The sequence below is a fragment of the Dufourea novaeangliae genome, unplaced genomic scaffold, assembly GCF_001272555.1.
Source record: "Dufourea novaeangliae isolate 0120121106 unplaced genomic scaffold, ASM127255v1 scaffold6, whole genome shotgun sequence".
Classification (NCBI taxonomy): domain Eukaryota; kingdom Metazoa; phylum Arthropoda; class Insecta; order Hymenoptera; family Halictidae; genus Dufourea; species Dufourea novaeangliae.
The window spans coordinates 1,341,105-1,368,250 of NW_015373900.1; the positions used below are offsets into that span (position 1 = coordinate 1,341,105).

At 37.8% G+C, this 27,146-nt stretch overlaps 3 protein-coding genes across 6 annotated transcripts in view; 2 read left to right on the forward strand and 1 right to left on the reverse strand.

Annotated features, from left to right (window-relative positions):
* Positions 1–9,394: 9,394 nt before the first annotated feature.
* On the reverse strand, positions 9,395–16,719 carry LOC107193536 (persulfide dioxygenase ETHE1, mitochondrial). Its single transcript, XM_015583003.1, has 6 exons — positions 16,560–16,719; positions 15,717–15,861; positions 14,226–14,411; positions 13,155–13,243; positions 10,358–10,568; positions 9,395–9,547 (listed from the first exon to the last, which is right to left on the reverse strand). The coding sequence occupies exons 1-6, from the start codon at positions 16,704–16,706 to the stop codon at positions 9,483–9,485; spliced, it is 843 nt and encodes a 280-aa protein (XP_015438489.1). The 5' UTR covers positions 16,707–16,719; the 3' UTR covers positions 9,395–9,482.
* Positions 16,720–17,160: 441 nt separating this feature from the next.
* LOC107193619 (40S ribosomal protein S19) lies at positions 17,161–18,101 on the forward strand. 2 transcript variants are annotated; one of them, XM_015583102.1, is made up of 3 exons: positions 17,161–17,232; positions 17,465–17,535; positions 17,671–18,101. In XM_015583102.1, the coding sequence occupies exons 2-3, from the start codon at positions 17,465–17,467 to the stop codon at positions 18,062–18,064; spliced, it is 465 nt and encodes a 154-aa protein (XP_015438588.1). In that variant the 5' UTR covers positions 17,161–17,232; the 3' UTR covers positions 18,065–18,101. The 2 variants fall into 2 exon arrangements, with proteins under 2 accessions (XP_015438588.1, XP_015438589.1); XM_015583103.1 differs by lacking the exon at positions 17,161–17,232 and adding an exon at positions 17,234–17,285.
* Positions 18,102–19,521: 1,420 nt separating this feature from the next.
* LOC107193618 (arf-GAP with SH3 domain, ANK repeat and PH domain-containing protein 1) overlaps positions 19,522–27,146 on the forward strand; it is a 38,779-nt gene continuing 31,154 nt past the window's right edge. For all 3 annotated transcript variants that reach the window (XM_015583098.1, XM_015583099.1, XM_015583101.1), the window contains exon 1: positions 19,522–19,891. In XM_015583098.1, the coding sequence (XP_015438584.1) occupies positions 19,766–19,891 (126 nt within the window). In that variant the 5' untranslated portion in view covers positions 19,522–19,765. The remainder of the gene's footprint in view (positions 19,892–27,146) is intronic.

Genomic DNA, 27,146 nt, shown 5'->3' on the forward strand with positions numbered 1-27,146 from the left:
AACCAAGATGGCGGTTCTAGCGCGGCGCCGGTGCCGCTGAAACGATCCGACCAATCAGAAGCGGTCGGTAGATGACCGCGCCGAGAGGGCGCGTTCACATGCGCGCAGTGGTCAGTCGATAACGTGGCGGGAATTACGGGATTTTTGAAATCTCTTCCGGAACCGCGTCGCGAACGTTGGTTATTCCACGTGTGTAAACGGTGGACCACCGACGACTGGAAATAATTTACGTTCCGCCGCATCTTTGACGTCTGGAAATTCGTGATTTAATGGATGTACTATACTTTATGGAATTTACGGGCTGTACATGTACATATGTGGTAACGCTGAATGAAACAGGAAACTTTATTATTGAGGTTAAGGCTTTATCTTTGTCTCGGGCTTAATGAAATCTTGAATTACTGGAATAAATTTTAAATCATTTGGAATTCTAGAATAGTTTATGAAAGTAGGTGTTCGCATAAACCTTCTGTAGCAGGATATTTATACCATTTTGAGGATATGTAAAATATCGTGTTGTTCTTGAAATTTATTGTTAATTCTGATTGGCTGAATTGTATTGTTTGAACGCACGAGTTATATTTAACATGTGTCATAGTAATTCTATCTTAAACGATTCGGTTTCTGACACTTTGTTTTGACTATAATGTTTAAATATCCCTCTCAAAGACTTATTAGTAATAAAGTATAATTGATTCAATTATGGAAAATATAAACAACAATTTGTCGACGGAAATTATCACTGAAAAATAAAAGAAAAAACAATCGATTAGTAAACATTTTTGTGATACAATGTAACAATTTTGTGGAAAGTACAGTTAAATTATTTATTAAGTATTAATTATGAGGTAACAAACTGCACAATTACCAGCAACTTGTAGTAATAATACATCAAAAGTATTAAACATTTTATCAAATTCATTTCTTATACTGATCCATTCCGATGAAACAAATTCCTGCTAATACATTATCCGTTTGCACGATAAATGATGGATAATTTTCGTTTCAACTGTAATTGATATTATACCGAAGATTAATTAATCCTTTAACAATGACTCCAGCGGGATGGTAATATATTCCTGTTCAACGGAATTATTAAACCATTCGTCGCGACTCTAAATCGGCATCCCGCATAAACTACGTACGTTCAAAAATTTATTACACGTCTGTCAATCCAACAGGTTCACCGTCCACCAAAATACCATTAACACCGCGAAAGTGTCGCTCTCGTCCCCAAAACAGTCGGTATTTTATTATATAAACAGTCGAATTCCTATACAATTATTACCCCGACGGAGCACAAAAATTCAATTGAACACTAAATCTATTGGGCTGTAAGGAAAAACGTTGCAAGTCAGAATTTCAAAAAATTTCGGTTTGTGCATCAATCGAGTTGTAGAATGCAGGTTTTACATATTTATCAGAGACAAATACGTGAAAAGAAATTTTGTATGCTCAAACAAAACAATACAATTCACCCGAATAAAATGAAACGAGCAAAATTATATTCCATGTTATTTATTTTACCAGAAATAGCACACTATTACACACGAGTAATACATATACAGGGTGTCCCATTTAAATGGATTCCCTCGAATATTTCTGAAATTATTTATGATACCGGAATGTGTTTCAAACGAAAATTGAATGGTGTCAAGGGAGACATAATTTGATGTCAATAGTTGTTTTCTAAGCAGAGGTGTAGAGGACATATGAAGGTCAAAACACAATTTATTTAAATTTATTGATAGTCAAAAGTTTCTTGATTTCCTTCCGTATCTTTTATATTTTTTGTGACAACTACTTTTAAAGTTACCTATCATTTAGAGGCCTCCAGTGTCACGTACACCCTTAACAAACATGCTTCGTATGCCTCTCCTAAATTTTATTTTCGCAGTGTTTCGCAGAAAATAATCGTAGAATTTTAGAATCTATTGTCTATTCGATACGAAATAATAGGAACTACAGGATAGTCTGAGCCGTTCCGTATAAATTTGGTTCTGAAAGAAAGGAAAGTGAATGAGATTTATTGTTCGACTTGAGCTCAAATATTATCGTACATATAAATGTTATAAAAACTTGCGAAGGTTCATTAGAATTAGACATACTTTGGCCACAATTGTCCGCAGTAAATATTTTAACAAAACGATTTTTTATGTGCCATACATTCATTAATATTATTATCATTTAAAATTCGACTTTAATATTTACAAAATCTCTTAAGTGTTCATTCCTTGGTGCGTATACCCTACTATGTATTTGGTTACCTCAATTACACATTTGCTTGCAGAAAATTCTTGTAACTAATCCTCTGTTAACTTTTCTGTATCTTACATAGATAAATACGATCACTTCGACAGTAGAACATTGTTCGAATATATTATCGGGTCGATATTGAACAACGACTGTTTTCTCCTTTTTTTCATTGACAGGACCGCACCGTGCGTCGGGTGGTTATTGTCTCCGAAGTGTTCTCAGCGGCAAAAACGACCGAAATAATCGTTATAACACGCCTCTGGCCGAAACCCTATAGTCGATACTAATCGATGATGAAAGTACGACGCGTCATCCGCGTGTCGCAGTGCTCCAATCCTGCTGGACTAACCTCGGTTTAAGGTGGCTCACGTAAATTTTTAATAATTATAGATTCAGTTGATAATTTAACAGAACATTCTTAACAACAACAACTTTCAATTGCTACCACAAAATCGTGAGATCAACGATAAAATTATTGTAAAAGTAACGCTATAAAAATTTCTTTAACACGAGCCTTATGGAACTGTAGTTGATACTGAGAAGTTAATCACTTCTTATTTAATTATAAAAAATTACATTTTCATAAAAAATTAGGTGGTTATAGTTTTTTTTACTGAAATTATGATGGCACGGAAAAAAGATATGTTAATGATGAAATAAACGCGTTTGGTAGTATCTTCTATATATGTCTGCTATGAGCATCAACGTCACTTGTTTTCCTTTGGTATCTCCGAAGAACTTTCCAATTTTTTCTTAAAAATTACAAAAAAAAATTAAATTTTTTTACAAGGAAAACAAATTTTTGTTCTTTCCCCATATTTGTAAATTTTTTTCCCATTTCAGTATCTTGAAGTAAATTGAAATATTAATCATTCGAATTAAATTGGTAAAATTGATAAAAAATATAAAGCGCCATATGGACCCCTAGCTAGATACAACACCAAACACGTGAGCTACCTTAAGAAAAGAAGAAAGAGACAGAAAAATATATATTATATACATATACAGAGTGTAACAAAAATATTGGATGACCCGGAAATGGGAGCACTCATGAGATGATCTGAAACAAGTTTTTCCTTAGCAAAAATGTTATCCGAAGCTTTGTTAACGAGATATTAACGAAAAACTCCGACCAATCACGCGCTGCGATTGGTAGCCAACGTTACCGCGGGAACTCGGCCGGCAGACTCGCGCTCTGATTGGTCGGGATTTTTCGTTAATATCTCGTTAACAAAGCCGCAGATAACATTTTTGCTAAGGAAAAACATGTTTCAAATCACCTCACGAGTCTCCCATTTCCGGGTCCTCCAACATTTTTGTTACACCCTGTATATATGAAAGTCAACGCTACTCCGCAGCGGTCCTCTAAAGATAGATCATTTGTAGCAGCGTGCCCCTCCGATCGATAGACACCTACCCAATTTCTATGGAGACGTATCATCCCGTTTTGGATCCGATTAAGGGACCCCTATTAATATACAAAGACCAACACACGATGGGATATGACATCACGTTGTACGACAAAAGATCTTCCGATAATGTTACGACACACATACACACGTTCTACGATGCGTAAACCGTGTGTGGGCGATAGCCAACGGGCGGATACCAAGACGGTAGGAATCAAATGGGCCGGAATAAAGGTGGACCCGTATGTAGACTGTTTTAAAGTCGAATTGCTTCCCTCCCCCCCCCTGCAATTTTATCGTTGCGTTTACTCTCGGCTCTTGTCATTTTTACGATTTCATAAAACCGAGCATGTACATACAGTAAATCATCGATGAGTGTTCGAAGGCCTCCTCGACAATGACAAGAAGAGGTCTTCAGGTGTAACGGTGACATTTTAACCTTGGAACGCCACCCTGATTACCGGCCACCCCAGAAAATTTGAATCTTGTTGGCAGATATGAAAATAAACATTAGAACATTTAGATTTTCTTTACCGTTCCTTTATTTTTTTTAACAGAAATAACACTGTGCAGTTATTATTTCCTAGGGTATTTAAAGAAGAATTAAAGAAGAATAGTTCGAAAATATTAAATAGTATTTTAAATATTAAGATTTTATTTTGGGTCTCCCATGACCCCACGATGTTACCAACGCGAAAAAATGGAAGGGTGAAATTCTAGGGTTAATGAGGTTTAACACAGTGATAGAGCTTGGAATTCTGAAGTCAATGATACTTTTTTCAACCGGGTATAGCCATTAGTTTATGAAATATGTAATATTCAGGAGGAAAAACAATTTCGAACACTCAACGATCATTTACTGTATTGTGTGTTTCCAGAGTTTCGGGAATTGCGATCTGACTGAAGAATGCAGAGGATGAATGACTAAATGCTTTCAAGTACAAATAAGTCCTGACAGATTTTCCCAAAGCTGGATTAACCGTTAAACCATAGAAATTTTGTATTGCTAGATTCACCATGGAACAAATTTTAACGTGTTTTTTTTTAAATATACATACAATACGAATGAACTCTTGATACGCGCATATTGAGGATGCATTGCTTCTTCAGGTTTGGTAATACGATAATTTTTCTTGCATCAAAATAATCTGTTCTTCTGTGTCTAACAAATACGGACCTGGCGAAAGTTACGAGGAAGGTACGATGGAATTACAGTTTGGCCGGAAACTTTTTCCAGCTACTGTATGTGTATGGGGGCATCAAAATCTTTTAAGGGATCACATAACTTTGAGCTGTTAAATCAGGGGGGAGATCAAACAATTTTTCTGTATATGCAGAATTATTGTTTATTGAAAATTCAACATACACATCCTATTATATATTATTTCCTTAGTAATTTCTGAAAAAATTAAGGTGTATATCTGTCAACAGTAGAAACGGTTAACCATTTAATTATAATTCGTTTCATCAAAACACCATCTGCGATACCAAATATATGTCTGTGGGCTTTTTATCTGGAACAAGTTTTTTAAATTTTATATTAAAGTAAACAAGAAGAACTAGTACTTATCGAAGGTAATTTTGAAAATATTAATGTTTTAGAAAATGGCGGCTGTTTGGAACTTGTAGTTTCCAAAATAAATTGTCAACTTCTTTTGTTACTAAAAAAAAGAAAAATGCACGAATTCAAAATTCGTTTGGTCAAATACTAGATTTTAGTCTTAAGAATATCACCACAAAGTTTGATCCAAATTGGTTCAGTAGCCTTTTCAATATTTCCGGTACCGCTTTTGAAAACTGCATTTCGAGTAAAACGCTTTTAAATAGCAGCCATTTTCTTCTGTTCATAGATACGTAGCTCAAATATTAAGAAATTACTAAGGAAATAACATAGAATAAGATGTATGTGTTGAATTTATAATTAACAATAATTCTGCGTATAGGAAAGAACTCTTCAGTTTTCCCTCTTATTTAACAGCTCCAAGGAATGTAACCCTTCAAGTGCAAAGGGCCTCTAAAGGTCTTCGTCCGACCCTGGGTTCTCCCAACGATGTTAGTCAATCGCCGATCAGAATGATTTAACTGCTCGGCGAAAGCAGACATGTTAATTTTCCAGCTATGGAAGACACTGTAAATTTCTCAAAGAGCCAAATTATTTTCTCAAAAATCACTTTTTCAAACGAATCGTACTGGAAATTACATCCACACCCACATTCGCCTAATCCCCGAACCAGCCAGCGTTTATCGTCTGTTCTAAAATTGAAAAAAACCTCTACGTCGATGTACGATTTCAGGACTGTTGAACGGAAATTATGTTGAAAAATCATATCATGACATAAACGAAAATTGATAAAAGAAAAAATTTACAACACAATTCCCAGAATTTCGGTTGGGGTGGGGGGTGGTGGCTGTGTGCACGACCGCCCTCAAGCATCTCTTGACATTTTCGTTTGTTAACAACCGCGTCCTTTCGATTTCTTTTTCTTTCTAGCTTCTTTTTTTCGCTTTCCTCTATAAACCACTAGACACCAAGAATCGCGCATTCCGTGGTGGTTTTATCTGTCCCTCCTCCTTCCTCTTCCCTTTTATTTTCTATCCACCCTGCTGCTGTTTTCTCTCCGCTGCTGTACTTTGTCCTTTTTTTTTTGTTTTCCTTTACCAGAGAAGAACATGAAAATGCACGAGCAGATAGCCTTGGCCCATACCTTCGCCCGCGTGTGTCGGCCACCGTACCCACCGGGTTACCCTGGAAACGGTATCGATTTCAACCCTCAGCTATGCAGTAGAAACCAGCAGTGGCATACACACACACACACACACACACACACACACACACCATGGAGGTGTCTTTCTCCTTCATTCTCTCACTCTGTCTCTGTTTCTGTGTGTTCGTCTCGAGTTTCGGCAAGACAGCCCTGTTCAAAACCGCCCCCATATTATACAAGAGAGAGGCCGACTTTCGTCTCTATTATCGCTCACGCGTTTCCAGTTTGCTGCCCCTGATTCAGAAAATCGGACCAGACCGTGGAGTCGAGGCGCCCCCCTCCCCTGTAGGCAAAATGGCCACCGATGGTCGAGCAGTTTCACTGTTCAACACGTAAAATACCTTGTAACCGTCAACTAGGCGGTTCTGATAGATCTTTATGTGCTGAATACGAATCTGCCAACGGTGTTTTGCCCCAGAACGTACAGTTTTTGAAAGAATCGATATTCAGAAACTGGCCCATTAATAAGCATTTCGTAAATTTACTGAACCATGATTGGTGAATGTTGCGCCTCATTGGGCGATTAAAACATTATCAGAAAGGTGTTTATATCGATGGAAGCCTATTAGAGTGTACGGGAAGCATAAACATTTTCTTCGTAGGTTAACGTAGGCTTTTTGAAGAATAACTCCTCCGAAGGTCATTTGGAGGTTAACATATTGTATATGGTTGAACTTGTCTTTGCATTAAATGTAATGTTACGCTAATCGAAATGCGTTATCCCATTTAAAAAAAAAGAACGACGATGACCTTGAATCAGCGGAATATATGACCTTGAGGACATTTTCTCACTTACACATTTTCTCGTGTTATTAAAAACAACGGAGATATTTCAGGTGAAAGTCTTAGGTGACTCAAAACAGTGCATATCAAATTCGTAATTAAATAGTATTAAATTAATAAGGGCGGCGATATTGTCTTTGTACCCGGACGGCCAACAACCCAGGAAAGGCCCTGCCATTGTACACACACGAGCAAACTCGGCTGCCACTAGGGGAAAAAGTGACCTAAGGGAAAGACCTCCTACTACTTGGTCTCGGAGTTACTGAAATTTATGCCAAATTAACATTCGGTTTAACATTTATTTCAGTATTTGAAATAAATTTATCAAGCGGTAAGAGGCCCTTACCCCTACATTTTTTCCCCCTAAAGGAAGCCGAGTTTGCTCGTCAGTGTACATCCACGAGCAAACTCGGCTTCCGCTAGGGGAAAAAATAACGTAGAAAAAGGGCCTCCTACCAATTTGTAAATTTATTTCAGGTACTGAAACAAATGTTAAACCGAATGTTAATTTAGCATAAATTTCAGTAATTGCCAAAACTAAATGGTAGGAGGCCCTTCGCCTACCTCACTTTTTCCCCTAGCGGAAAGCGACTTTTCTCGTCGGTGTACTACACTACTTGATAAATTTATTTCGAACATTGAAATAAATGTTAAAATGCATGTTAATTCGGCATAGATTTCAGTAACTGCGAGACCAAGTCGTGGAAGGTCTTTCTTCTATGTCACTTTTTCCCCAAACGGAAGCCAAGTTTTCTCGTGAGGGTACATTGCGTAGAAAATGTAGGTACGCGTGCAGCGACTACAGATATAATAAGACAACGGATGCCACTGTTATCGAGGGGTCATGAATCTGTGCTTCGAGAACGCGATCGCCATTTACTCTATCTTACCATAAGAGTACGAACATATTCGCATTGCAGCATACGTGTAGGTATTAAGAGTCGATGTCCCTATTTCTGCTCAGTACGCATATTTTTTTTTAATGTAAAAAGTTAGACACTAAATTAGTTATACAAAAAATTATTAAAAGTAGTTCAGTATTTCCGTACAACATGCTGCAGCCCGCTGTTCAATAGATGCCAGCATTTTAATAGAAATAAATTTAATAAGTGTGTCCATGTTAAAGGAACGTGATTTGAGCGATTCCGTTGCGATCGTGAGTTACTACGTGAACGCTGCGTTTTTACTAAAAAAAAACTTATGGAATCTTTAATATTGTTCGCCATTTTCCATTTTCGCTGAGCACAAATAGGGACATGCTGGTGAGCAGAAATACAAGCATTTTCATTTTCACTGAGCAGAAATGGGGACATTTTATACTTCGTATTAAATTAACTATTATTAAGTTAAAATGTTTTCAAAAATACTTTTATTTAAATTTGATTATAAAGGGAGGTTTAGATTTTATATTCAATAAGGTATTTTGTCCATTGTTGCATAAGTAAATATTAAAAATCAATTTCTGCGATAGCAGAACTCTTATATGGTTAGAAATAGGGACATTTACCTTATATACCTAAGGTATCGAGTTCAATGGATAGCACAGACGAGAATCTCGTCTGTGGTGATGGAGACATAACTCACTCTGGGGTCATCAGGCACCCAAAATCCATGACCCCTCGATAACAATGACATACATAGTCTTATTATATCTGTAGTCACTGACGCGTGTAATCAACGCGCACGATCGCTGTTCGTTATCATTTTCGACAATCTGCGTTTTCACAAACGCACTCGTTAGCGTAATCTGAATAATCGAGCGACGCGCATAAGAATAGTGCGTTGAAAAAGAAAATTCAATTAATTCGTCGTACGCACAAATAGTGCGTTGAAAAAGAAAATTCAATTAATTCGTTGTACGCACAAATAGTGCGTTGAAAATAAAGGGGGAAAAAAAAGAAAATTCAATTAATTCGTCGCATCGAGAGAGACGGCCGTAGCGGAGAATCGTGACGAAATATTTAGCAGGAAACCAGCGGGATTACGCTAATGGATATTGTAACGTCAGATTTCAGTTCTAGAAACAGTGCAACACCGGTTAATTTAGGTACTTAAAGATTAAAGGGGATGAGGGTGTTAATTACGGTAACAGTGCGCAGTATTTTGCACGCCATTACGCCCCCCCCCCTCCCACTCAACAAAATGGCGACGCAGAGACATTAGTTTTTTATTCCACGCGGAGTTCGAATCGTTTTATTATGCAATGTTGTACACCGGACGACGAAATCGAGTTAACATCCCACCGATCGATCGATTGATTGGTAAAATATCATAGTTTCTGTTCTTCTTGGACCTCGTACAGTCCGCAGAGTTTATTGGCCGGTACCGCTTTGTCTGAAAAGAAGGAAAAGGAAAATAACATAAGGCTAACGTGAATGCTGTTCGGCGAGATTTTTTCAAAATATTTTTAGTGAGATTACGGGTAGCGATGGGTTATCCAGAATTCGTTCAAAAACATGTTCAAAGTCCCGAGGAAACGATCAAACAGTTCGAACAGTTGAAACGTTCGAAAAAGTTTCAACATGTTTGAAGCAATTCGAATCCTGTTTGAAAACGTTTGAGCTTGTTTGAATATGTTCGGAACGACAGAGTCCTGTTTGAATACGTTTGAATATGTTTCAAACGTTAGAAATGACCGAATTCTGTTTGAAAAAGTTTGAACTTGTTTGAATATGTTCGGAATGACCGAGTCCTGTTTGAATACGTTTGAAATTGTTTGAAACGTTCGAAACGAGCCAGTCTTGTTTGAATACGTTTGAATATGTTTCAAACGTTCGAAACGACCGAATCCCGTTTGAAGGAGTTTGAACTTATTTGAAACGACTCGAATCCTGTTTGGAAATGTTTGAGACAGGTTTGAAACGTTCGAAACTACCGAATCCTGTTTAAAAACGTTTCAATTTATTTAAAACGTCCGAAACAACCGAACACCGTTCGAACTGTTCGAAAATCTTGCGTTTAAAATTGTCCAAACGTGTTTTGGACAGTCTGTTCACGGACCCATCGCTAGACAGTGGAGGAGATGGGGTGGGTAATTTATCGAAGCTTCGTGTGGTCCGTTAAAGCTGCACGATAATAATATTGGATACGATCTTTCTCGTTGGACCCTTGAACGAAATTGCACGGAGACGAAAATTAGCATACCTATCATCTTCGGGTAGGGCAGATTAAGGTTGTTCATTATGTCAACAAATTCATTTAGAGATTTAGTTAATCTCGGATTAAAGGCCTTCTCCTCGGCGACGGTGGTCATCGTTCTCCCGTTGTAATCGTGGGCCGGGTACAGCCTGCAATTCTCCGGCAGCGTAAAAATTCTCTTGTGAACAGAGTTGTACAGAACTTCCGCGGAGCCACCCTGTAATTTTCAAGTCACAATACCAAATTATGAAACACGAAGAAGGGGAATAAGGTGAGGGATGAAACAACATCCATACTATATTGACAAAAGCAACGGGTATTGTTATGAAATCCTCCGTGGACAATATGGGTCGTTGACAATCCATACGAAATTTAATTTCTCCCGGACATTTCCTCCGAATATTTCTCTTCTTCATTGAATACTACGCAATTCACCCAGGCCTGGATTAAGATTTTTAGAGCCCAAGGCTATCAAACCTTTCGAGGGCCCCCTTGGTTAAAAAGCACGGGAGGGGGGGGGGCAAAACCTTTTTTTAATAAAACATACAATAAAGTACATAAATCCTTAAGATTTGAAATTTATTTTAACTTTTAATCGTAACGAACGCTTGTTTATAACGAACAATGCTTCGTTATATTTTAACAACTTTGGTCTGATTTATTTCTACATTTACTGAAACTTCTAATTACTTCAAAAGAGAAACAGGAAACAAAATTCCATTCAATTATTTATTTTCCCCCGCCCCTTCTCACCATCCCATTAATCCGACGCTGATTCACTTCGACAGTTTTCCTCCATGGCGTCATATTAAAAATTTTAATGATAAAAATAAGGATACATCTATGGCACTTGTAAAAGCTACAGCTAGGCGGTAGGTTCGCGAACAGACTACATATTTCAAACATGTTTGGTCTGAACATATGACGCGGGAGACTATACAGTTCAAGTCGAGTCCGATCACGGTAAGTTGTTCGAAGTGAAGATCGCTTACCAAACAGCCTGATGACGTTCTGCGAAGTCCAAAACGAATCGCTGCAAACTTCAAACCGTTAACATCCGACCGACTCAAGGTGTTTGGGGTATCGAAGGCTTCACGGTCAGTTATACAATGACTCAGAAGTCTGATCACGAAAGGTTATCATTTCTATTTAACCGAATTATTTACCAAAATAGCAATTTTATTTTAAAATTGAAAAAAATTCATCACCAGAGGATGATAAAAAGTAATGATACGGAGAATATGTGAGTAGAAATTACATAAAACTTTTGATACCTAATTGTTGTTTCAGAACAATGTGAACGAATGTGTGAGTCACTATGCAGAGTGTTAATAAAAATGTAGGACACTTTCACAAGGTGGATTCTACATAGCAAATTAAGAGAAAAATCAAGAATGATAATTGCAGTTGCGAACGTTACACGTGAAACTTCTTTACGCAGCACATTAAGGTGCGTATCCACTTGTTGCGTATCTTTGTATTGTATCACCGTTGTATATCAATGTGGACGGACAAGCGTTGCATCGTGGCGTATGAAAATGCATCGTTTGGTGATACGATACGATGATACGCAATGGTGATACGATACGAGTATACACAACAAATGGATACGTACTTTTAGCCATCTTGAACGATAAAAAAAAATCGGACGACAAGGTCCTTTATAGTTTCAACATTTTAATTGAATGACTCAACATCGATCGACTCGATCGGTCGACCAAAAAGTTGCCTAATGTAAACGCCGCTTTACTTGTCGATAATCTCCTTGCTTGACCGGCTTGAAGTTTGGAACGTTCCATCCACTGTTCGCCAAATTCAGGGCGGCTCGAGAGTTAGAGTTTGGAGTTTGTAATGTCATCGGACTGTTTGGAAGCGATCGTTAGTTCAAACGCCTTACTGTGATCGATTTGAACTGTTTCGACTGCTCGTCAGAAGTGTTAAACGCGTCCTGAACAGTTCGATTACTCACCACCAGCTAGCTGCAGCATCTAAATCACAGTAATGCGAGGGACCACGCGCGGAGCCACCGCGTGCAATATCGAACCAACACAATCTTACGTCAGCGCTTCCCTATAAAATCCTGTCGGTGGATTTTAAGATTGAACGCTCGACGGTTAATAAATTACTAACTGCGCAGAACCGAGGAGTTTCGAGTGCTTTTAACATGCGCACCTGATTGCGTCAATCGGACCGCCGGATATACAGGGTGGTCTAATAAAAATTAGCACTTGAATACATATCTCCGTTACTTGTAGAGTTATGTAAACACTTTATTAACAAAAATTGTTCAATATGGAGTTGACCACAATATGGCAGTAATAATTCTTTTTACAGCTGGTGGAGTTTCGAAGATTTCAAGGTCACCTTCACTTTTCTAAATGAAATCATATATTTTTTATTCATTATGTGATGCAACTCGACATTCTCTATAAAAAACAGTATTAAACTATGTACGTCGACGCATTATTAATTTATGAGATACGTAATAAGGTGACCTTGAAATCTTCGAAATTCCTTCAGCTGCAAACAAATGATTGCTACCTTATTATAGCCTCCTCTATGTTGAACAACTTTTGTTAATAAAGTTTTTTCATACCTCCAAATAATGGAGATCTTCAAGTGCTAATTCTTATTGGACCACCCTGTATATGTATACATATAGACCGCACCGCCTTGAAGTTTGGAGAACAAATATAGCGTGGAGGAACATATTAAATCATAATACCAAAGGAAGCTGCATACTAATTTATAGACTTATTTCATTCTAATCATCACAAAACATTCCGTCGTTCATCAGACTAACCTGAAAATCAGTTCGTCCGCATCCACGGATCAAAAGTGCATCGCCCGTGAAGGCACACCCTTGCTCGTCGCAAACATAAGTCACGCAGCCTATGAAAATAACAAAAAAATTAATAAATCCCCTATCCTCGTGTTCGGTCCAGATCCTAAAGATCATCCCTTCAATTTAAATATTTCACGCGTGTATGTATAAAACGACGAAAAATGTCATACAGAGTTTGTACAAAACTGTAAAAATTCGATATATAAAGGAAATACAATTTATATGTGTAAAAACTGTAGTTAATATGTCTTCATACTAATGGTATCTGTATTTTTATAATAGTGCTGATTTATGAATATAAACAATTTGTTTTACACTGCGCAAGCTACTGCGAGTCTTTTTCATTCACGATATACGGGGTGTCTCAGCTAATTTAATCACCTCGAATAATGACTGAACGGTATACTTTATGAAAATTTTGAGGCTCGGAACTTAAATGGCATCAAGGGACACGTCTTATAAGGTACGTGTTTTTCTTGTGGATGGAGGCATTTCAGAGATTTCAAGGTCACTTTAATTTTTTTAACGAAATGACCTATTGTTTGTACCATAGATCAATAGAGTATCACATTCTGAGTAAATATATTTGGACCTTCATACGTCCTAAACCTAATAGTTAACGAGATATTTAAAGAATAATTTTTAATACATACTTACTATCTGGGAGCTATAGCTATAGGTACTCGAACTGTTGCCCCTCAACTTCAATACAGCGATTTCAATAGTGATTATTTTGTAAATATCTCGTGAACTATTAGGTTTAGAGCATATGAAGGTCAACACATTTATACTCAGAATTTGATACTCTATCGATTTATGGTACAAAAAATAGGTAATTCTGTTAAAAACAATCAAGGTGACCTTGAAATCTGTGAAATACCTCCACCCACAAGAAAAGCACGCGCCTTATAAGATGTGCCCCTTGATGACATTTAAGTTCCACGCCTCAAAACTTCCATAAAGTGTATTATAAATCCGATGAAAACCAGATTCATGCATCGTAGGGTTAATACAAGACAATGCATTGACCTTCCGTGTGACCAGGAGTGGGCAACACTCGTATACAGTGTCTGCCGAAACTTATTCGATCATTCGGATTCAGGTGAATGTCCGCCTTAGCACCGCTGGTACGCGATATCGCTGACTGACAGCCAGGTAGCAATGACTTTAATCTTCCTGTTCCGGTGATATGATCAGCGTGCATATGAGTGTTTACTGAAACAAAAAATCAGGCACGCTCGTTATTTGTGCCTTTTTTTTAAATGGTACAAATCTGATGTTTCTTACTTCGAGATAGGGTGGATGCACCAGTAAATTAACATTATATACAGGGTGTAACAAAAGTTTTGTAGGTCTCTAAAATGAGTTACTCGTGGGGTGATTTGGAACAAGTTTTTCCTTAGCAAAAATGTTATCCGAGGCTTTGTTAACGAGATATTAACGGAAAACCCCGACCAATCGAAGCTCGACCGGCTTGCGTAATAAAAATAACCATGAATAATAATAATTAATAATAATAATAATAACTTTTAATAATAATTTAACATGTCGATCGACATATTACTTTGATCTCGTTAAATAAATTCAAATGAATGTAATTGAATTGCCGCCGAAAGACCTTTCCCGCGTCTCAATCAATCGGGGGAAGACTTCAAGTGGCAATTTCAACAATTAACCGTTCCACTCACTTAACAATGCTCGTATTGCAACGAATTATCGAATTATTAACTGCTCCATTACCGTTCGATAGAATACCACTTCAGTCAAGAAGTTCGAACCGACACGAGGACGTTTTTGACCCAGTGACGTATCAACCGTGGCTCATTAAGCCGCAGAGATTTTTGTTTTTTTTTGTCGTCACGATCCACGGATACAGTGCAATCCAATCGGAATAATTGTTCGGCAATTTAGTTATTCATTCGTTACGATAAAGGTAAATCAGTAAAATGAAATATTTAAATAAGCGTCACGTATAAATACGACACGTTGCATATCCTTTGAATAAAATGTAATAAAATCACACAACCATGGTAAAACGAGAAAATAAAACGATACAATTATGTCAACTATATAAAATCGACTTTCATGTGGAAATTTGAAAACGTTGAAATTTCATTGAAATGTATAGGCTTTTAAGTAAAATTTAATCTACCAGGTTTAATTGATAAATATAATCAGTGGGCATAAGTACGCATATTGGTATGATTTAATTAGCGTAATTATTAACTGAGAGCCAACGTAATTATTCGAATAACGAAAATACCGTATTATGACATCGTGCCGTAATGCTATAATGACATTAATTAATTAATATAAGTAATATCGAAATAAATTCCGTGACATCGGTGTGCGATGAACATTGTACACGTTTTATTAATTTCAAAATAACTTTTTATATCATAAATCGTATCCTCTGTTGAAAATTTGTTCAGTCGGTATAATGCAATATAGCGAACAGAATCTTTGAATCTTTTACCGTATCAGGATTCTCGGTACAAATTACAAATACGTTCTGCTTACCAGCGTATTTCAAGGTTAATCCCAGTTCCCGAATAATACTTTTATCGCGTTCGGCCCATTCAATGACTGGATCAATTAAGATCGCTGTCTTATCGTTGACGTCAGCCAGCAGATATGTGTACGTGCTGGACACAGGATCGAACATCTGAGAATTTCAATCGAAAGTTAAAAAAAAAGGGGGTAAATACACAGGAAAGTAAAAATATATAAATGTTTTTACAACAATAACATTTGTATCTGTGGCGATAGTCGTTCAAAATATATCCTTGTAATAAACTTTACGTTAAATGCTGTTTAAATGAAATCTGATTTTCATTTGAATTTTTTGTAAATAAATGTTTTATAGTGCAATTACTTATTTTTTTCTTTAAACGGAAATAATTTCTTTCGTATAACGCTTAAAATGTCGTGAACAAAGGAGGAAATTCGTATTTCCCGCCATTTATAATACATAAATATTTTAATTGAATTACAAAAGAAGATTTCACATTGGGCATTTCTATTAAGAAGCGTGTAACAGTTTCTTTATTGTATTCAAAGCAGACTTTCAAAAGATTTTGCAGAAAGTTAGCGAAAAATTAATATAACTCTAATTAACATTGTAACGTTTGTACGGAATAAGATATAGTTAAATATGTACTGTAAAATAATTATTAAAAAACACAATATAATAAATAACAAATTACATATAAGAATACATATGTACAGAAATGGGGGATGATAGATATATATTGATTTTTTAAATTAGTTATTGAAATTTCAAGCAGATGTCGCTGAATGCGCCACCATTGGGATAAAACCGGCATAGACGTTGGGACATTACGTGCGCATTTCTTGACTTACCTGACGGAAAAGAAAATCTTTTGAAAAAGGGATTGATTCCGTTAATGCCGTAGCCATGCTGCAATTCCTCTGAGTAAAGAATTGGAATTTAAAGAACGACGATCTTACATTCGACTGACACAAAGTTTTCAACAGAGTAGCACTCATTTGTACGACACCATCAGACTTTCCATCCTATATAAAGTGCAAATTCGTACTGACAGTTTACTACTGGCAGCACTGACGGTTCTTCAAGTCAAAATGACGCAATGATGACCATCATCCTGTTTATCGTGTCTGTATAAATAGATACAAATTATCTTATATACTAATCTGTAGTAAAATACATGACATGGTAAGACAAGTATTATATACTTGCAACAAGAACATGGAGCATTTGTATGTAACTACGAGAAGGTCATTTCGTGAGTAGGTAATACAGATAAGTTAGAGTATGATATAATTTACTATATTAAAATAAAGTTATATTATAATATAACAATAATAAATTTCTAATAGACAGACGTAAATGTAAAAAAAAACATTCATAATCGAGAGGACAACGTTTAGTGGTTGAGAAACTCATCTATGTATTAAAATTTCATGACCGCTTCCTCCTAGTCAGCCATCTTGCAATTTATGTTCTTCTTACTCCATCTTGACTGTTCTCTTTCCGGTTAGCTTTCGAGCAAAGGTGTGTACTTTTGGCAATTTTCTGTAAACTTTGCTGTATTATTCTAAAAAAAGGTAACATAATTTACAGCAGGAAGCAGTGAATGTAGTATACACGTTATGTATAAGTAACGTGACATAGTGACACGCTTCAATACAGTATTGAAACATTTGTTGTTACAATAATACACGTGTGGCATGTAGATGCAGCGTTTATATTTATTAATTGATTTTATTTTAAATATTTGTTTCAGATGCCTTCCGTAACACTGAAAGATGTTGACCAACACAAGTTCGTCAAGGCTTTTGCCGCGTTTTTGAAAAAGTGAGTGATTGTTTTTAATGGAATCTACTTAACCTCAAACGGTTTCAGTATACGTTCGAATTGATTGTAATTGTCAATGATCTTCTTACGTATAACTATAGCAAGAGCTGTTTATTAATTCGTCATCAATTTTAGAACAGGCAAAATGCGTGTTCCGGAATGGGTGGACATTGTAAAATCGGCACGTTTCAAGGAACTCGCACCGTACGATCCAGACTGGTACTACATTAGGTGTGCTGCATTGGTACGTCACATTTACATCCGTAGCCCGATTGGTGTTGGAGCAGTGACAAAAATCTTTGGAGGTCGTAAACGCAACGGCACACACCCTAGCCACTTCTGCAGATCCGCAGGTGGAGTAGCCCGCAAAGCTCTTCAGAGCTTGGAACAACTGAAACTCATTGAAAAGGCTCCACTCGGTGGACGCAAACTTACCAGCCAAGGTCGTAGAGATTTAGATCGCATTGCTGCACAAGTCAAAGCAAAAAGCAAAAAACAACTGAAAATGCAGGAGACGCTTGTTCTATAATTTTTTGTTTCTATAATAAAAATGAAAAATTCATACACGATTGGCTTTATTTCCATCCAAACCTTACATTATTGTATAATAAACATAAAATTTGTATTACCTATATTGCACATCTAATGAGAATTTTATAGTGAAAATCATAAAACTTACAAAAACTGAAGAGGCTGATAAAATCATGAAAATTTTCTTAGGTGATATAGTATACAAACTCAAATCTCCGCGATACCACTATAAAATAAATATATTAGCGCGCGAATTATAAGTAATCCTAAATTATTAAAACTTCCGAGAATCAATTGTTAACTACGTTTTAAAATTCATATGTTTAAATACTTATGAATTTACAGGTATAGATAGCCAATACCAAGGAGAATAAAAGAAATATTTTTCGGAAAGTTAAAGGTATATGATATGAGCCTAAAACAAAGGTAAGAAAGTAGTACACCATAAAAGTTAATGCAAGACATTAAACACGCTTTTATTGAAACCATTCTTGTCAAATTCGCGTACAGGATATCTCAAAAACGATTTAATCATTGGTTTCGTCGAAATTATGAAACAACATGTTTTTAATGGGAGCTTAAACTTTAGAAAGGTAACAAATTCGAAAAAGAATATCTTTTCACCATCAAAAACGTAGAAAAAACCGAAATACAATTGAAATTTTATTTTTCGAACAGCGTTATTTTGTTACGTTTTACTTCTCTTTTAATTATTTACATTCAGGTACCTAACAATTTCACGCTAACTAAACTCAATTTTGAATCAATGATTTCTGGAAAGTTGTATAGACGTTACGTATAGACGCCATTATGCGCCAATTATTGGTTTAAAAAAAATATGCAGTAGCCCGTTACAAAACCAGTATTCATTGGTATTTCACCGAATTTCGGAAAAATCTCACCGATATTTTTCCAATGGAAATTCATGAGAATGATCGAATTTTCATAGATGGTAGAAGTGGCAACTCACCATTAGATGACGACACTTTCGATTCCGCATACGAATGGACTTTCTCCTTAATCGTGAACTTAATGGTGAAGGTATGGGCGTATACAGCGCCGCCTCAGTAAAACGTTGATCGTGGACGTAAACGTTTCGGCACCGATCAGGCTGATTTTAGATCGAGCGGCGAGTAGGTGCAAAGAAGGTTTCGTCCTGGGACGCAACCGCGTACGCGCGTAAAAGTGTGTATGCATCGTGAGCCGCGGAAAGAGCAAAAGAAGGGAGCGAAATATGTTTCCTCGCGGCCACTGCGGGAAACCCCGAGCGGCGAGAATGTTAAGGAAATAATCGTGTCGCGCAAGTGTCTCTCGCTGGTAGGGAAGACAGACCGTGTGTTCAGAGTTTCCTTCTCTCTCTCTCTCTCTCTCTCTCTCTTGCTCCTTTCAACCCCTGTCCCTCTCCTTCTTGCCTTTGTGGCCCCCTCCCCCCCTCGCCCCGTTCATCGCTGGATCCGTTGCTCGCACCGGGACGACCGACGACGTTTACCGTGCGTCACGGGAAACGGCATTGGGAGGAGACAGAAGGTGACAGCCCTCCCGCGGAATTTATGGTGCGCACGGGCGAAACGGTGAAGTGAGTGGTGTTGCCGAGGTGAAGTGAGGTGAGTGCGACGGCACCGAGTGCTCCCAACCGGTGGACATTCCCGCGGAGCTCGTTATATCGTTCAGGCTTAACATAAGCAGAAAAGAGGAAAAAATGCCGGGCCTAATCGCCGTCAGCGAATTCGTCGAAGAGACCAGGGAGGATTACAACTCGCCCACCACATCCACCTTCGTTTCGCGAATGCCACAATGCAGACAGACGATCACGTCCCTCGAGGAGGTAATACCCCTTACCCATATTTTATCAGAACACCCCCCCCCCCTCCACCTCTCCCTCTCTGTGGCGCTTTCCTTCTCGTGTAACACTTCATATATACGCATATTCTACTGCCCGTTTTGCACCCTCGTGTGTTACCCAAGAATCCGATCGGTGGTCGAGCGCGTATTACGATGCGTAGGCGTTTCACAATTGTTCCGCAGATATCTGTCCCACCTGCAATATCATCGACCGCGATGGATGTGTGGTCAGTACTGACTTGGTGAACCAATATAATTTATAACCTGTAAAATTAGCCCCTACGGACCGTCATCAATTCAATGCGATGGGACCTAAGCAGGACTTAGCACTCAGATGCAATATTCGCTTCCATTTTAAGTTTTATTCTGATTTTTACGGTGAAAGTAATGGAAACGGAATTTAAGGATATATTTTCTACCGTTGTGGGTAACCTCTGAGACCTCCTTGGAAACTTCTACAAGGAAGTTCGTCCAGAGACGCAAAAGATACTTCTAGGGGTCATACAGCAAGATTTTACCAATTCGTTACGTCTTGTACATTAACTATAATCTCACCAAGGATCCGACCAGTTGTCGAGCGCGTGTTCCACTAGCGCGTATATGCATACGTTTCGGATTTACTCTATGGATCTGTCCCCTACCTGCGAATTATCGTCGATCGCGATAAACGTAACGATTTTTTTTCTCTCTCTCGGTAGAACGTCAGTGGTACATATCCTTTTGCGACCGTCTCTGACGGGACACGAAACTTTTACCGTCGCTCTGACCTGCATTTTTCGCGATTTCCACGTATCGATGATGCAAATAGCATACCACGAAGTCGTACCCACGGATTTCCAGTTCGGGCGATAGCGCGCAGACATGCCATCCATCGGTGCGTTTGCGTTTCGAGCGTGCTGGCAAACGGGAAAATACCCAGTGATCGCTAGGAATTTTTAATTGCACATCGCGTTCGAGTGCGCCGAGCGTGGAACGGTTATACGTTTCTCGGTCAATCGACCATCCGACTTGGTTGGTCAGTCGTACTATTTTCAAACGTATTACATACCGGTATTACGACGGAAACGCGTGTGCTTTCGGTACGCGTGGGTGACGTGCAGAGTATGCAATCATGCATCGCAGGGATTCCAGATTTAGATTAATTAGCAGGATAATGAAGACACAATGCGTCCGACAGTTGCAGGTGCCTAGACAACTCGTTCAAGAACGAATGTCCCGCGCATAATTCTTTTCACACAGAGAGACTCAGATAATGGATATTTTGTAACAGCGAAACCGTAATACACGTCGACATAATTATCGGTGAAGAATGTTATTGCGAGAAGCATTTCGTAATTTAACGGCCATCGTAACTCTTGTGAGCTGCACCGGCTAGGTGAAATATATGTAGTGTCGGCCCTGCCTGCAGGACCCGTTTTCAAGTTATCCGAGGTCGTGAAAGATTTTCCACCGTTTGCTGGAAGAGCGTATGGCGTCCATAGGTTTGCGGCACACACATAACCTATTCGTCGAGTCATTCGGTCCTCGAGGGAACATCCCTATGTAGACGCCCGCGTAAAACAGTATTGTAATGTATCGTCGTAGGAACTTTTTACGACCAGAATTTATTGACGGATGATAATTTTTATGTCTTCTTTTTCTCGCGGCAAAAACAAAAATGTTCGTTGCAAGTCCAATAAATCTCGTGAAACTTCTTGCACCGATGGAAATTAGGTCACCGAATATATACTACATACGTATGTATGTATGTATACACGTAGTTTGTCGTGATTTATTTCTACAACCTATGAAATTACAACCAATAAGCGACGATAAGTCGAACATTATCGTTGTGACACCGCTCTTTTGCATATTATCGAATCGTGGGCGTATTTTGTAACTGGCTGTGGTAGATAGGGAACTTCGCAACCCGGAAAGTGTGCCGTGGCGGCGCTCGGAAGTGGAATTTATGCATGGAATTATTAAAGTTTCGTTTCACAAAGGAGAACCGGGGAAAAAACTCTTGGCATCGATTTTAAAGCCGATAGCGGAGAGTCGTTTAGAAACCGGTTAATTAAAACACCTTTGTGATACGTATTTGCTGTTGTAATTAGCGAATAATTAACTGAATGAGTTAAATATGATCGCTTAAGATTGACGGATCACGTATATACAGAGTGGGCTGTATAAAAAGTGTACTGATACCACTTTTCAGGAGATCATTATCCTCTTTAGTACTTTACAATTGTTCTGTGTACCATCTAGAAATACCTTGGAAAATATGCATCGTAGAAGGTATTTATTAAAATTAACAGACTTTTTCAACAAATAACTTTACACTTTGTTATTTGGGGTTTTATTGTAAAGTGTATTTTGTTTTACATTAAAAATGTGGGCAGTACTATACTTTCGTCGCTTTCTGTATAAGAATTTATGGTGATTATTGAGAACATGGTACTCAGCACTGATTTTAATGACCTTGAAATATGTTATGAAGGTCATTATTCTGAACAACTATTCCCAATACATATAAGAGGCGGTCTGCTTAGTTTCCGAGATGTTCACGAAAAACTGCTCCTATTAGTGTGTACATACATTGAATTTCGTGTATAAGTGCACATTCATAACAATATATGTATGCATCAGTATGGGGCGACCGCCATTCTTTTGTTTCTAAACTAGTTTTAACCTACTCAAATCAGTATAATGCTTTGCACAGTATTTTTTTGTTTTTAACTAGCTCTAACCGACTCAAATCAGTATAATGCTTTCCACAAGTATTTTGTTTTGTTTTTTAGTTTTTCTCGAATATCTCGATAGACACAATGCAGTATTACTGATTTGAGTAGGTTAGAGCTAGTTAAAAAGAAAAAAAATACTGTGCGAAGTATTATACTGATTTGAGTAAGTTAGAGCTAGTTAAAAACAAAAAATAGTGTGCGAAACATTACGCTGATTTGAGTAGGTTAGAATTAGTTAAAAGACAAGAGATTAGCGGTAGTCGCATGCTGACGCAAACGCTGTCACGGACGTACACATCTATGTAGACAAAATTCAATGTAGTAGAAGCAGCAGTTTTTCGCGAACATCTCCGAAACTGAGACCGCCTATTATATACAGTATAGGGAAAAGTTGTTCCGAATAATTTATTTATTTATTTACTTACGGGTTAATTCCCATTAGAATATAAGAGAAAAAAATGTAAACATGTTTATGTAAAATATAAATCGGCCGAATATTGAAACTAACATATAACTGGAAAATACAAAAGAGAATAACAAAATGGTAATTACAAAACATTATGAATTTGGTTTTTAAAAGACTGGATAGAGCCAATAATGGCGTTAACAACATATTTCAAGGTTCATAATTACCGAATTTATAATTTGTATTGCATATGAAAGGCCGAAATATCGATTCAAAGTGTTTATTGTGTCAAGTACCGCATAGCGGATATTTCGGATTTTGGGTATTAAGAGGGTTAAGAATAATGGAAATAATTTATTCTTAATATTTATTCTGAAATTATTTTTAAAGAGTTAAGAGAACTTATAAATAACTTTTTCTTATTCACTTCGGTAACAACATTTCTATGTGCAGGAATTAAACATTTAAAACGATTACTACCGATCACACATAAATAAAGGCATTGTGACATATACATATACGTTCATACGAAATACATTCTTTTCGGGCAGAAAGTTAACCAAATTTCATCTGCATTCTAGAGTCGTAAGAAATGTCCTTCACTGCTTGCTGCACTCAGTGTTATTTACTGGCCGACCGAAAATCTTGAAAATCCACTCTAGCGTGTACTTTTTACCTCGGTCAAGAGTCGATGCCCGGGTGCACCTGTGCAAATGGGCACCGAGAGTCACTTTTACGGCGTGGTTCGACTTGGTGCTTTCTTGCAAATTATATTCCTCCCACCCCTCCTCCTTCGGGCCACACTTCCGTCTGCTTTGATGCGCCAGCATTTCTCTTCCGGGTCAGTTCGTTTTCTCTTGGCTCGCCTGTAATGACCCGTGCAGGATTTTACTCGACGAGGAAACGACGGTTACGCGTGAAATATTTCGTAACATTCGCCGTGGCAAATACGCCGGCAGTTAAACGTCCACCACTTTCCTTGAAAAATTTTCTCTTCGTTTTGTTTATTAGACACGAATCGCTGAATATGCACGGTGATGTTATAAAGAGGCGTAACGGTTTTTTGATAAGAAAATGATCGATCCTACAGTGAAAAAGTTGTAAATATCATTTATTCGGCGTGCCTTGAGTTTTTTTTTTTATTTTTTGAGAACCGATTTCATCCAACGGTTTTGAAATTTTAATGCTTCATCCTCAGACGCCGGTGCTCGGGTCCATTTTGACCTGTAAAAGTTATCAATCCTACAGTGAAAATTGTGAATATTTTTATTTGGCATGCCTTGTGCTTTTTTTTGAGACTCGGTGTCAACCGATGGTGTTAGAATTTGAACGTTTAATCCTCGAACGTTGTTATCTGGGTCCATTTTGATCCATTAAAATTATCAAGCCTACAGTGAAAAGGTGTGCATATTTGTTATTCGGTGTGCCTTGAACTTTGTTTGAGAACCGATTTCATCCAACGATATTGAAATTTTAACTGTTAATCTTTGAATGTTGGCGCCTGGGTCCGTTTTGACCCATAGAAGTTATAAATCCTGCAATGAAAGGATATGAATATTTGTTGTTCGGTGTGACTTGAACTTTTTTTTAGAACCGATTTCATCCAACGATATTGAAATTTTAGTGCATAATCTTCGGACGCCGGTGCCTGAATTATTGAATGATATAGAAGTATATAGTTCAAGTATACAGCGTAATTTAGCTAGTGTATCTCATTTTATTTTTTGAATTAGATGTTTTTTTAACAAATCGCGTTGATTGCCGTCCCTTCTCCTTTCATATAGTAAGCAATATTAGGTGAAGTAGGTACATGTTCCATTTTTTATATATAAAGGGTTTCTGGTAGCAACGAAACATCGACGACGCCTCCGCGCCGGGAATTCACCTAACCTCAATGGCAGTGTGTGTCGCCCCTCGTTTCGTCTCGTCTCTTCTTTTGCTTTACTCTTGACCCTGAGTGTGGTTGGTAAGTCACCCAGTTTCCCGCTTTAGCTCGTGGCGCGCGACTTATGACACATACACATATACACATACGCTCGGTTGCGACGACGAAAATTTACGTTCCCGCGTGGCTATTTTCGATGTGGCGCGGCCGCAGTCTATTCTCGTGAACGTCGACCGCCGGAAGGATGACCGGGACCGTTCCTACTCTTTCTTTCGCGGCGGCGGCGTCGTTCAAGAGAAACCGGGCCCTCGTGTCGCTTTCGTGAATTTTGTCATTCTACACGCCGGTGTGTGTATACCATAAGGTCCCTGCGGAAGTGTATCCACTCTCTCCCTCTCTTTCTCTCTCTCTTGGAAACCTGTTTTCGCTCTGGGGCAGTGGTTCTTAACCTTTACATCGCGAAACATTTTTTAATTATAAGCAACAATTTTGCGATCTTCTCTTCTTCTGTATTTCCCATCTCTTGAATATTTAACCCTGCTGTTAATTATTATACACAGTCACAGTATTGATTGTACAACCGGAGACAGAGTGATTCTACGTGAGAAAATAAGTGGAAAATATGAAATTATTGTTTTTCATTTGACGCTTTTTTTTTTCGAGAAAATCAGCTTTGAAAATTAATCTGAATCGCGTGCATTGGGCATAATACTAAGTAGAAACGGAATGCAATGGACAGACGCTGGCCAAGTCTTATTCGATAATTGTACGCGTATCCAGCAGATTTTTAAATTCGATTATTTCAAAAATAAAGCCTCAAATAAAAAAAATGTATTGCATATTTTCGACTTATTTTCTCATGTAGAATCACTCCCTACCCGGTTGTGCCATCAATACTGGAAGACCCTGCATATGGCCCGAAATGAAGATCATATTTCAATAGGTATCGCATTTTTAAATACTTGTTTTTTCAGTATGTTCAATGTACTCAAATTTTACGTCTAGTTTTTCTGTATTTCACGTTCCTTAAGAACAAATCGTTTCGAAGTTTGAAAACATTTTATTGGGAGGAATACAAACGTGAAGAACAAGCGAGGAGCACTATATGGGCAAAATGTAATCTAATTACCAAATCTATATTGAAATTACATTGGAAAGCAATTTTGCCCAACTCTGACGACACTGCGAACAGTGGTCCAGAAACGGTTTGCAGATTCGTATGCAGCTCATACAGATTTATCGGAAATGCCTATTGAAGGTTACGAGGTCGAAAGAAAGTTAAAATTTATTTAACCTCATTATTAACCATGGAAGATTTATTCAATACATTATTGTTCTCCCCATCAAATCTCAATGGAAAATAGAAAAGAATAATTTCCTAGAAATTCTGACAGTTGTGAAAACGTTGGGACCACTGAGAGTGAATATCATCGAAAAAGATTCCTAAAATTCATAAAAATTTCTGCATTGCATTTGTTTTTATTGAATACGAAGCGAAGAGAAAATCCGTGAAATCAGAATAGTTCTTTTTGTCCTTTGGTAGCTGAGAGTTAGACATACAGACCCCTCTCGATTATCGTCCCGAACTCGGGTCCGCGCTGGGACAATAACCTTATAAGAAGGAATGTTTCAGATCCTCGTAAATTCGTTTTTTGTTCGAGTCTACCGGCCGAGCTCTGATTGGTCGGTATTTTTCGTTAATATCTCGTTAACAAAGCCTCGGATAACATTTTTGCTAAGGAAAAACTTGTTTCAAAACACTTCACGAGTCTTCCATTTCCGGGTCCTCCAACATTTTTGTTACACCCTGTATACGTATACTTCTCTTCTAGTTTTTTCCCTCCCTCATTGAAGTTACGGATTGTGATCACTTGCTTTCGACCGATCGTGTCACGGATTGAACAGCTTATTTCTCTTGGACTGTCCTTTTAGCATTAGCCGCACGTCTCGCCGCCGGAGTTTTGCTTTTCACTTCCGGGATGGGTGGGGGAGATAGCGTCAATTTAAGACTAGAACTACCAGCACGGAATGTTAACCAAATTAAATTGTATACTATAGTAATATTCTCAATATAGAGTACAATTTAACTGATATAGTATAACAAAATCTGTAATAAATTAGAAGCCAATGAGAATTTCGCTTAAAACGCTATTATAATGTCAGTAATCCTAAAATAAGAAACTCGCAATACGTCATTTTGACGGGTAATCATGGCAACCTTTTGAAA